Source organism: Camellia sinensis, chromosome 14, assembly GCF_055761805.1.
Source record: "Camellia sinensis isolate YWXY chromosome 14, ASM5576180v1, whole genome shotgun sequence".
In the NCBI taxonomy this organism is placed as follows: Eukaryota; Viridiplantae; Streptophyta; class Magnoliopsida; order Ericales; family Theaceae; genus Camellia; species Camellia sinensis.
In genome coordinates this window covers 44,802,365-44,815,650 of record NC_138974.1, presented here as the reverse complement: position 1 = coordinate 44,815,650, position 13,286 = coordinate 44,802,365, and the positions used below count along the sequence as shown (strand labels likewise).

At 40.5% G+C, this 13,286-nt stretch overlaps 1 protein-coding gene across 1 annotated transcript; it reads right to left on the bottom strand.

The window, feature by feature from the left end:
• Positions 1 to 10,218: 10,218 nt before the first annotated feature.
• On the bottom strand, positions 10,219 to 10,746 carry LOC145806947 (uncharacterized). The gene has a single exon (XM_082904814.1). It carries the CDS (start codon positions 10,744 to 10,746, stop codon positions 10,219 to 10,221), a length of 528 nt encoding a protein of 175 aa, XP_082760940.1.
• Positions 10,747 to 13,286: the final 2,540 nt, after the last annotated feature.

The following is a 13,286-nucleotide window of genomic DNA, read 5'->3' as shown; positions in this document are numbered from 1 at the left end:
CCTGGCCATAGTAGCTCAGTTGGACTTAGAGCTATATCAGATGGACGTTAAGACTACATTTCTCAATGGAGAATTGGATGAAGAGATCTATATGGATCAACTAGAAGGCTTTGTGGCAGTAGGTCAGGAGCGCAAAGTTTGCAAGGTTCAACGATCTATTTATGGCTTAAAGCAATCATCCAGACAGTGGAATCTAAGATTTCATCGAGCCATTGTTTCTAATGGGTTTACGATGATTGATGAAGATCACTGTGTGTACATTAAGCGGTCTAAGGACATTTTTCTGATATTGTAATTATATGTAGATGACATATTATTGGCTGGAAATGACAAGGAGATGATTGTCGCCACTAAAATGTGGTTGTTCTCTACATTTGAGATGAAGGACATGGGTGAGGCGCGCTATGTGCTCGGTGTTAAGATCCTTAGGGATCGCTCTAGGAGACTTCTTGGTTTGTCTCAAGAGACTTACATTAAGACTATCCTAGAGCGACTCCAGATGCAGAGTTGCAAACCCATTGACACTCCTGTTGCGAAAGGCGAGAGCCTAATCCTTGATATGGGTCCTAAGACTCAAGAAGAGAATAAAAAGATGGTCTGTGTTCCCTATGCAAATGCTGTTGGAAGCTTGATGTATGCTATAATGTGTACGCATCTTGACATTTGTTATGCAGTCGGATTGGTGAGTCATTACCAATCTAACCCAGGACCAGCTCATTGGAAAGCAGTTAAGAGGATATTACGATATCTTAGAGGGACTGCAGATTACACACTTTGCTACCAAAGTTCAGATCTATATCTAGTTAGCTATTGTGATGCTGACTGGGGAGGAGACTTAGATGAGCGTAAGTCTACTCAGGATATGCTTTCATGCTTAGCGATGGTCCTATTTCTTGGAGCAGTAAGAAGCAATCTTGTATCGCCTTATCGACTATGGAGGCTGAGTTTGTGGCTTGTTCATCTGCTGTTCAGGAAGCCGTTTGGTTGAGGAGATTCTTTCAGCATCTGGATGTTGTCACACACACTTCAGACCCTGTGACTATCCATTGTGACAGCATGGCTGCACTCACTTACGCTAAGGATCCTAAATACCACAGCAGAACCAAACACATTGATGTGAGGTTCAACTTTATCAGAGACATTGTGGCACAGAAAGAAGTGATTCTGGAGCACATCCCTATGAGTCGCATGGTTGCGGACCCTTTGACTAAGCCCATTGCTAGAGATGTTTATCTTACTCATGTTAGGGCTTTAGGACTGCGTATGTGGTGATATATCTATGTGTATTCAGTTGAACTCTTTTTTTTTTGGGGATATTTATGCCATTAGTATTCATATTTGTTTCTATTACACATTTATGTTTACTACTTTTTGCAATGGTTTGTGAATTAGCATACACAAAATAATTAAATTGATGTTAGTAAGCAAGATTGGCTCACTCACATGAGCAATCGCCCTTAGCGCTAGGTAGCGAGTAAGGATGAGACTAGCGGCTTATTGTATTTGGAGCAAATAGAGAAGCCAAAATTATCCACTAGCTATGTCGCCTTGGTTGGAGCCAAGATGAGGCCTTGTTAGAGACCGACCATGGATATGAGAGTACCCACTTTTCCATGATGTGCCTGTTATGGATAGCCAGATGCGAGATCTCATTTGATGCCTGAGAGGCGAGCAAATAGAGAATTCGAGTTAGACGCTAGGAAGTGACTTGTGCGCTTAAGAGCGACTAGATTAAGATCTGTATGGTGTGTGAGTTTAACATCACTCTTTGGAAGAGTTACTCCACTATAACATGCATTCATACTGTATGTGCTTATCGACCCGTTAGTGAGGTAAAATAATGGATCCCTGCTTCTTCACCGTGTGAATCCTAAAAGTCATTTTTTTCCCTAAATGACTTCACTTTGTGCCTTTTGTGACCTTTGACTATGTCATAAGATGAGGAGTTGATGTTCAACTACTTTGGTATGTTGCCTGCGGTCATGTATGATTCGGCTTTAAGAGGCATTACTGGGAAAGCGGTCAATTTCAAATTGAATGATATGAGGGTGAAGGGAAGATCATCTAGTTCTACATCTCTGCTCTATATTCACTGTCGACAACTCACATCGCTCTTTATAGGATGCTGATTGGGTGTGAATATAATGCGGGACCTAAGAGAGTCAAAAATGCTCTTTGAGGGATTAGAGATGTTTTTGGACTGATGTAGCTAGATGGGTCTGGGTACATGAGACACTATTTCTGTTCATTTTGGGTTGATGTCTCTATGTTGACTCATATTGAGTTTCTAGTATAGAGCTCCCACATGCAGGTGTTCTCAGCGGTCGTACGGTGCATTGGCTAGTATGAGATTGTTCATTTTTGGGGAGATTGAGATAGAGATGTGGCAGTGTCATGCCAACTCATGTGCGAGTGGGAGATGTTAGAAATTGGGCGCCCATGTGGCATGACCCTTTGAATCTTTTGAACCTTATCCAAATAAGTTTGAATTTGAATTCAAAACCTATTTGGATAACCACTCAGGATATCTATATCTATCATATCAACTGATATGGATAGATGATATAGATATCTTAGATATTTGATATGATATGGGATATGGTTAATCAGAAAAACAACGTATATTTTTTTTCCCATATACTGACTCTCTCCTAAAAACAACGATCAAGCCATTTTGCACTGTGATTTGTGTGGGTGATATTCATTTTGTAATATCACTCGACTGCTGGGTTGGTTGTTCACTTTTTGGAAGCACGTGATTTACCCACGAGATCCTTCACTTCAGACTCTGCTTAAAGGTATGGCTTTGAAATTAATTATCCGCTGCGTCTTATACTATGATTTACAGTATTGTTCGGTCAGAGGAAGATCAGAGCGAAGTAGTTCGGTTGGGGAAAACAGTGGCCGAACAGAGCGTTGCCATCTCACTTGCCGTGCAACAATGAGGGTGTTCTAAGGATAAGCATTATCCCTGGGCATGAGACTCCTAAGAGGACTCTGCTAATGAGAGTTAGAGCCCTACTAAGATTGTGCCAGGCGGAATCTATAAAAGCTCATGGCATAACCTATGCACAGGTATTGCAACTCTTACTCAAAAATACATAGAGCTTATTGTCTATTGTCTATTTGTTGACTTAGGCATCAGAGGGGTTTCTAGCACACACCTGCCGGCTAACTCACATGTGTTTTCAGGTAGCAAAATGACGACGTTTGGAGGAGCACAAACTTGGTCAACAGGATTATACGAGAAGATTATTTCATGTTCGTACAATTGGAGCCGTCTGTTAGAAATATCACAGAGAACAAACCTTTTGATTGAGTTTTACTTCAACTAAGTTCAATGGTGCACAATGAAGACTTTCCTCAGTCTGTTGTCGATGGACAAACTCCAGAAGGGGACAAGAGGCGCGAGGATCTGCCTTTTGTTTTGTCCATAGCAGATTTAGACCCTCAGCAACGAAACCCTCACAAGAAAAATGGGGCTTAAGCCCTTGTCGCTTTCAAAGCCCATATGGACAGAGACGAATGATGGATGCCCAGGTTCTGAAGGATCATGTAAGAGAGCAAGACGAATTGATAAGGAGAATGACAGCAGACATGGAGGCCATGAAACGCCAAATCAAAGGCAAAGACGTGGCATGAGTGGAAATCTGCGAAGCAAAATGTGTTCTCGTGACTCAGGAGATCGCGATAGGCGAGTCACACCTTCCCATTCTGAAAGTAGAAGCCTTAGAACAAGCGATACGCACTCAAGGACCTCTAGGACTCGTTACTCTAGGTCTAAGAGAACGAGGACTAAAAGGTCTTCTACGGAGGAAAACAATTACCGACCCTCACATACTCACCAAACCACATCTCGGCACACCGAGTTGCCCAAATCGGTAGATCTACGAATTGTTCTGGAAGAAAGGGCGCGAAGGAAGAAAAACGCTCAGGCCCATGACCCTTAGAAGATCTCGGCTCTACTACGGCTAGCACCTAGAACGCATGGAAGCGTCGAGGTTGGAATGCCAATACCGCGCCTTGCCTATGAACTAGCTGATAAGGCATTGGCAATATTACAAAGCTCGCTATTCGTTCCAGCTGATAGAGAACACACCAGAGCCCTTGGGCTTCAACTAGCCTAAGTTCATAATCTACGAGGAAAATTTAGACCCCTACATGCACTTGAGTCACTTTTGCCAAGTTATGGTCATACATCAACGGAATGAAGCTCTAATGTAAGAGAGAGAAAAGTTGGGCAACTTGGGCTTAACTTGGTTTGAAAAGTTGCCAAAAGGTAACATCGCTTCATGGGCACAACTTGCGGAGACATTTGTCACAAGGCTTAAGATGAACACCAAGACGCCAGTCAAAATATATCAGTTGCTTGCCATTGACATGGGTGAGAAAGAAATGTTAAAATCTTATAATAACAGGTATTGGGAGACCTTCAACCAGTAGGCAATTGTCTTACCAACCTAGCTATTGTACAGTACAAGCGGGGTCTGCCAATAGGACATAAGTTGAGGGATTGAATGACAATGACGCCACCTCTTACTATGGGAGCCCTAATAGAGAGAGTGCACCAACATACCTGGGTAGAGGAAGATGGGACGCGCGCCAAGGTAGAGTCCGACATAACAGTGATGCCAGACAAAAAGCCTTCGGCGAAAATTAACACGGTCGACAAGAAGGACTGACTGCGCAAAAATCTTTGCCCAACTAGGGCCAAAGTGGATTGATAGGTTTGACCAACTCTTTTTAACAAATCTTTGCACGACTGGGGGCTAAGTGGGTTGGCAGGTTTAACTAACAAATTTTTGCACTCCTTGACCAAGATGGTTACCTCGGACAAAGAAGGTTGGCAAGTTTGACCAATAACTTTTTGTACTCTTTGACCGAGATGGTTACCTCGACCAAAGAAGGTTAGCAGGTTTGACTAATAACTTTTTTGCACTCTTTGACCGAGATGGTTACCTTGGCCAAAAAAGGTTAGCAAGTTTGACCAACAACTTTTTTCACTCTTTGATCGAGATGACAGTTATCTCGATCACAGCAGGTTAGCAGGCCTGACCAAATTTTTTTTGAACTCTTTGCTTGAGATGACATAGGAGAGGACTTCTAGCTATTGGAGCAGAGCATGGGTGTGTACAGGTTGTCATCTAGCTGTTGGAGGTAGAGCCTCCTCAAAGATGTGATGTCGATGCTTGAGATTCAAATCTTGGTGGGTGGAGATAATGTTGTCTCCATGGTTTTTGCTTTTCTATGTTTTGGGAATGGTGTAAGTGGAAAATTCTTCCTCCATTAAGTCAAAAGTTGTTGCCCCAAAATCCCTTTTGATTTGAATAAGATTTGTCTCTTGATGATGTCACAAAATCCCACTTATAGATCTAGAATGGCGGCTACGATTTTTGTAATCCAAACATAAGGGTGTCAACCCCTGCAGATTGGGTGTCAACCCTTTGCTCTATTTTCTTCTTTGCTTTGACTTCCCGGTGTTCTTGGTGTCGACCCTTGGGTAAATAGGTGTCGTCCCTTGGTACACTGAAATTTGGTGTCGACCTTTGTAATACTTGGTGTCGACCCTTTGCTGCTGGAAGTGCTTAAACTTTGCTTACTGTCTTTTGGTGTTGACTATTTCTTGTCTTGGTGTCGACCCTTAACATTCTGAAATTTGGTGTTGACCCTTGTAAGGCTTGGTGTCGACCCTTGGTTACTGCAACACTTAAGCATTGTATATTGAAATTTGGTGTCGACCCTTGCTGTCTTAGTGTCGACCCTTTGACCTGTTTAAGCTCATTTTGGCCTCCAAAAACGTTGTTAACATAAAGAGAATGTAGATTATAAAGATTTAATCAAACAATAAGGTTTTCAATTATAATCAATTCCTTAAAATAAATCAAAACGTAATCACAACAAAATCATTAAAATCATGTTATTTATTTTATGACTAACAATCTTCCCCATTTTGATGATGGCACACCATGATGTTTTGATTTGTTTGGGATGATGAATAGCTCCCTCTCAAGGCATGCTCCCTCTAAATATTTGCTTCTTCTAGATAAACAAACATGTTAGCACAGAAGTAATACATATCAGTAAGCATAGCATGATGATTAAGATACCAAATAATGGACTTAGGAGATTTTTCTTTTAACATTTTAAGCACATCATTTCACCCCCAATCTATATCATAATAAAGCAACATAATTTCTCCCCTTGTGATATTATTCCATACTCTCAATCCAAAACATCAATGTTTCTCCTCCTGTGACATTATCAAAAACACATGAAGGATGAATTTCACAATGTAGTATGAAGTGCTGAAAAATACCATGGGTGCATAAAAGAAGGATTGCAAAAGCACATAAATGACATGATTTTGTAAAGATATGGTATTTGCTTTGAAAACTACAAATCAAGTCATAGAGAAATATGCAAGTTTAGCCAAAAGAGAGATAACAAGAATATAGGGCAAGAGTTTTGAAGCAATAAGTTCATCCATTATGAGAAATTTATGCTATCTCAAGTAAACAATTTATGTTCAAGCAAGAGTTACCATAATGATAGCAAAGAATTTGTGAAGCATTTTGAGCATGAGCCAACTCAAAATTTCTAGCAAGAACAAATAGATTTTATGCGTAATATTTTTATACCTCAAGATGTCATGAAATATATATATATATATATATATATATGAGGTACTTTGAAGCAATTGACAATGAGAGTCGAAATTAGTACCAAATTCGAGACTTATAAGAGATATAAAAAAAAAAAAACATAACAGTGCATAGTCCAAGAAGTTGTCAACTAGGAGTAGACAAAAGATTTTATAGCTTAAACATGTAAGAAGTAATATGACAATATAAGCATCATTCAAGTAATGCAATAAGCTTTGGAGATGAGGCTTGAAGATCCATGTGCAATATTAGAAGAGTGAAACAATTAAGCATGATACCAAAATAATTAACTCTTTTCTCCCCCGGTGACATTATCAACAAAGTTAAGAACAAGGAGCGAGTTTGGCACAATAAAACAATATAGGATGACGAAAAATGGTAAGTCTCATTATAGCACAAATCATCCACACAAATAGTAGCATACAATGATCATGCAATTCAAGCTCATACTATTTGTTCATAATAGGCAAAAAATTAATAACATATGAAGGTGCAAGCCCATAAGTTTGATACCACAAACATATGCAAACTGAGGGATTTTTGAAAAATAATCAAGTTTAAATTCTTCCCCTTATTTCATTTGACAAAAGTAATAGAAGATATGATATAAGAAGCTCAAAACTGAAATGTTTCTCCTTAAGGATGCCAAAAAGGATGCCAACATGCAATCTAGAAGATTTAACAATCATAGCACAAACATTATGTAGAAAACCAATTGCAGCTCATAATATCTTAAACTCATTATGATCTCATGGAGCTAAGGTAATTGCACAAATTAAAGCATGTCTAAAGTATAACAGTTCATATACCACGAATATGACGCCCTGGTTCTATACTATTGGTTGCAGTCAAGGGAGAGTCACTAATGAGTCCTATGGTCAATAACCAAGTAAGATCCCAGATCGCCGGAGGAGTCAAATTAGCCTCCCTTCTAAGTCCAGTTTTCTTAGACAGCGCACTGCCCTTTTGACAGATCTTAAAAGGTATTGACACAAGGTCTCATAAGCAACGATAAGGTTCTTTCATAGAATATAAATACATAACAATCATAATATATAACTCAAAAGATGGTTCCATTACATTACATTACATTCCAGAAGAAAGCTTAAGTCTCCAAATGAGTCTTTACAAAACATCCAAAAAGAAACTTCTAATTTTTCTAGGATAGCCAAAAGTCTTCGAAAGTTTCGAGCTCGTCATCTCCAGCTATGAGTTCTGCTTCGTCACTTGGCATGATACGCCGTGAGCTTTGAATGCCTAGTAAACACACACCCTACCCATTTTTCCTAGTCCAATACACAATCACCATTATAACATCAAGCAATAAAGCATAATACTCAATTAAATAAATAAAGGGTTAAGTTAGGTTGTTAGCAACTAGAAATCCCCCAAAGAGATTTCGTCCTCCCAACCACAAGAATCGGATGCAGATTATTCAGTATGCCCCGTCTTTTGCTGTTTCGTTGCAGAACTAACCTCGGATGCCTACCAATGGTTATGTACCGCGTAGCGCCAACCGCAGGGCCTCAAAAGAGACGGTAAAATAGGGCCTTGCCCGAATCCCTCCTTACACCAAATCACCTAGGGTCCGAATACAACCGCTCCATTCAAGGGTTCCGAAAACCACTTGCGCAAGACTTTAACTTTCAAATAGGGAACACATCCCAACAATCCATATATCACATATTCTAATCTTTTTCATTACTCAAGTGCTCGAAAATCCAATACCCTCCCAATTAGGTTTCCCGTTGAATTAAATGTTTTAAATCAAGGTTAGTCCAACTTATAAGACAATAATATCCATGTAAGCAGGCATTCTTAAGATGAGAAGGGTAAATAACATAACCACAACACATATAATATCATGCCAAGATATGATCATAAGCTAATAAGCAATCTCATGAACTCAAGGGTATAAAACATCCACACATAACAAAATTTCCAGATTTAGTATCGCAAAAAGATTAAAATGAAAGGTCTATTTTAGATCGTCCACCGGACTTGGTCTTCCTATGGTTCGTAGGGAATTTGATCTAGTTTCTAGAAAAATTTTCGGAAATGGGGTTGCTTTTCCAGGTTCTAAGTTATTTAGAAAATATGCCAGCGCTGTCCAGATTCTGTCCAAATCCGTCGACCGTTACGAAAAATTGATTTTCTTGCAAACCGCTTAATGTTTTTCAATGAAACCAATTTTAGTTGAAAGCTAACTCCTTAAGGAAGGTTTTGACATAAAATAGAGGTCCAGAATAATGTTTTACATTTTTCTATAATTTCTGGAATTGGGCTGCAAAAACTGATTCTAAGGTGTTTTGCCCAAAACAAGAAGATTTATGAAAAAAGGGGTTCCACCAAGGGAAAGTTTCATTTCTTTTGTGAAGAAAATATACTAACTATCACATGTTTAAATCAGAAAATTTGTTTGAAGGAGTGCTCTTGAAAAGTTGAGAGATTGGTACAAAAGAAGATGGTTTTGTGCCAAAATGGGGAAAATGCAAGAGAAATGAAATCAATACTCAACCCTTAGCATTTTTAACATGAGAACTCAGTAATAAAAGATCTGAAAACATTATTTAGAACCCTTAGAAACATGTATTGAGAAAAAGGGAAAATGAAAGAGAAGGTTGTGTTTGTGGCTTACCTACTAAGCTTTGCACAAGAAGCTCTCTTCTTCCTCCTTCTCTTCTAGACTTCTCTCTCTTGCTCTCCTCCCTCTCTCTAGTCGAATGTGTGTGTGTTATTTGTGCTTGCCAAGCTTAGCGGAGGCTGGTTTATAGGCAAATTTTGATGTGAAATGTCCTAAAAGCCCTCTAGTTGGAAAAAAGATGGAAAGGTTAGGATCTTGCTTAGAATCTAATGGGATAGGAGTGATTTGGAGTTAAATCATAGGATTAGGCAACATTTGGTTGGTTCCTAGTTGAAAGGAAACTAATGTTGGAAACATCATCCTAGGTCTAGGGTACTAGGTCTTGGATTTCCTAGAATATCATGATCAAAGACTTTGAAAATGATTCCTCACTTCTCCCTATGGTGGCCGGCCCTTGGGAAGGGTGATGGGGTTATTATTTTATCAATTTTTTGGCTCTAGGACACACTCTCGAAGGTGTATACATGTATATATATATATATATATATTACAAGATTGATGGTACTTCAAGGTACAAGGTACAAGTACTAGTTTGGGGTAAGTTTTGAATTTAATTAAAGGGTGGGGGCTTGGAGTTAAATACAAGTAACTTATGTAGAATTAAATTAGGTTAGGTAACCTAATCCGGCTAGGGAAATTCCTGTTTTGATAAAAATAAAATAGTAATGCTAACCAACAAGATTCGAATTAATTCAAGTAACCGAGGGGCTTTAAGAAAATAATTCAAACATTAGAGTCTTAAAAGTGAATATATATTTCAGGGGCTTCACAACCTATCCCCCTTAAAACAATTTCGTCCTCGAAATTTAACTACATACTGCCTTCGAAAAGCTCGGGGTAGTTTCCCTTCACCCAATCCTGGCATTCCCAAGTAGATTCCTTAATTCCCCGATGACGCCATAGCACTTTCACCTAGTGAACCGTCTTGCCTCTAAGGTTCTTTTCTCGATGATCCTGTATTGCTACCGGTCCTTCTTTAAACGTAATATCTTTGTCAAGACTAATCCCTTCCCACTTGAGGACGTGTGACGAGCCAGCGATGTATTTTCTCAACATAGATACATGGAAGATGTTGTGTATCCCTGCTAACTGTGGGGGTAGAGCTAGTCTATATGCTACTTTGCCCACTCTTTCTAGTACCTCAAAAGGCCCAATATATCGTGGTGACAACTTCCTCTTTCTCCCACAACGTACGACTCCACGCCTAGGTTGCACCTTTAAGAACACGTGGTTGTCTACTTCAAACATCAATGGTCTTCTCCTCCTGTCTGCATAATTTCTTTGACGGTCTTGGGCAGTCTTTAACCGTTGTCGGATCAATTTGACCTTCTCAGTAGTTTCTAGAACAAGTTCGGGTCCTATCAGATTTGCATCACCCACTTCAGTCCAACAAATCGACGATCTGCAAGGTCGTCTGTATAATGCTTCAAAAGGTGCCATACCGATGCTAGCTTGAAAGCTATTGTTGTAGGCGAATTCAACTAGGGGTAGGTGTCGTTCCCAACTTCCTTGAAAATCCATTGCGCAAGCTCTCAACATGTCTTCGAGTGTCTGGATAGTGCGCTCCAATTGTCCATCTGTCTGTGGGTGAAAGGCGGTGCTAAAACATAACTCAGTACCAAGAGCTTTCTGCAGGCTCCCCCAAAATCGAGAGGTGAATCATGGGTCACGATCTGACATAATAGATACCGGAATTCCATGTAGTCGAATGATCTCCCCAATGTAGAGCCTGCACATAGACTCTAAAGTGTCGGTCATCTTATAGGGTAAGAAATGTGCTGACTTGGTCAGACGGTCCACTATTACCCATATAGCATCGCGCCCTCTAGGTGACTTAGGTAACCCCGTCACAAAATCCATCGTCACGTACTCCCACTTCCATTCAGCTATTGGTATAGGTTGCAACATCCCCCCCAGTTTCTGATGTTCCGCCTTCACTTGTTGGCAGGTCAGACATTTTGCTACAAATTTAGCCACTTCCTTCTTCGTTCCATTCCACCAGTACTGCCTCTTCAAATCTTGGTACATTTTAGTCCCTCCTGGATGTACCGCAAATGCAGAATAATGACATTATTTCAGTACCTTTTCTCTAAGTAACTTGTCACTTGGTACAAATAATCTACCTTGGTATCTTAAACTCCCATCGGGGTGAATTACCCAATCGGGCATGGGCTCTCCTGATTCCAGACGTCCCTTGATGTAGGCTACTTCTTGATCGTGCTTCTGGGCCTCCATGACCTCATTCATCAACTTAGGCATCACCTTCTGCGCTACTAAGATATGCTCTTGTAGCTTGAGATTCTACTTGGATCTTGAACTCATTAAGTGTCTTAACCATATCCCATTACTTGACGGAGATCTTAGCCATCATCCCTCTACTCTTGCGACTTAGAGCATCTGCTACTACATTGGCTTTACCGGGGTGATATGAGAGAGTGAACTGGAAATCTTCGAGATACTCCATCCATCGTCTCTATCTCAAGTTAAGGTTCTTCTGCGTGAATAGATACTTCAGACTCTTGTGATCAGTGAAAATCTCAAATTGTTCCCCGTACAGGTAATGTCGCCACTGCTTTAGGGCAAAAACTACGGCTGCTAACTCCAAGTCATGTGTGGGGTAGTTGCGCTCATGAGGTTTTAATTGCCTGGATCCATACGCGCCTACCTTTCCATTTTGCATGAGCACGCAACCTAATCCTTCTTTAGACGCATCGCAATACACAGTGTACCCCCATTTTCGTTCTGGGATGGTCAAAATTGGCGCACTAGTTAACCTCTTCTTTAGCTCTTGGAAGGATTTTTCGCAAGCTTCGTCCCACTCATACTTTACTCCCTTTTGTGTTAAACGAGTCATTGGTTTAGCTAGTTTGGAGAAATCTTGGATGAACCTCCGGTAATAACCGGCCAATCCTAAGAAGCTACGGATTTCTGACACGGTCTTTGGTTGCCTCCAATCTAATACTGCCTCCACCTTGGTTGGACCCACCGCAATCCCATTCTCTGATACCACAAGCCCTAAGAACTTTACTTCATTCAACCAGAACTCACATTTACTCGCCTTGGCATATAACTGATTATCCCTAAGAACTTGAAGGACAGTCCTTAAATGTTGCTCATGCTCTTCTTCAAACCTTGAATATACCAAGATGTCATCAATGAACACTACTACAAACTGGTCAAGGTATGGTCTAAAAATCTTATTCATTAGGCTCATGAATACTGCCGGTGCATTGGTTAGTCTGAAGGGCATTACTACAAACTCATAGTGGCCATATCTAGTACGAAAGGCAGTCTTTGGTATATCCTCCTCCTTGACTTGTAGTTGATGGTAACCTAACCTGAGATCAATCTTTGAATAGCACCTTGAGCCTCTAAGTTGGTCAAAAAGGTCATCAATCCTTGGGAGTGGGTACCGGTTCTTAATCGTGACTCGATTGAGTTGACGATAATCGATGCATAGCCTTAACGACCCATCCTTCTTTTTAGCAAACAACACGGGTGCTCCCTATGGCGAAGTACTTGGCCTAATGAATCCTTTCTTGAGCAATTCCTGTAGCTGTGTCTTCAATTCTCGTAGTTCTGCTGGTGCCATACGATATGGAGCCATGGATATCGGGGTAGTTCCAAGCTGTAGCTCGATGCTAAAGTCTACTTCCCGGGTTGGCGGAAATCCTGGTAATTCCGCAGGAAATATATCTGCATAATCGCATACTACGCGCGAAAGTTCTATTTCGCCTTGGCCTTCCTCATTTAGAATTAGGCTTGCTATCCTACCCGCAAGTTGATCGTGTCACTGCGTCTGATGTTTTGTTGAAACCATGGGGTCTTGTTTATCTTCCTTAAACTGGAAACGTGTTCCATTTTGCGTATGAGCTACCACTTTCTTCTGACGACAGTCGATCACCACTCGGTGGACGGACAACCAGTCCATGCCCAAAATAATATCGAAGTCCGACATTTCCATGACACGAAGGTCGCAA

What these genes read in the sequence shown, in the direction of transcription:
- LOC145806947 (XM_082904814.1), bottom strand. Translation starts at nt 10,746, where the DNA reads ATGGCACCTTTTGAAGCATTATACAGACGACCTTGCAGATCGTCGATT.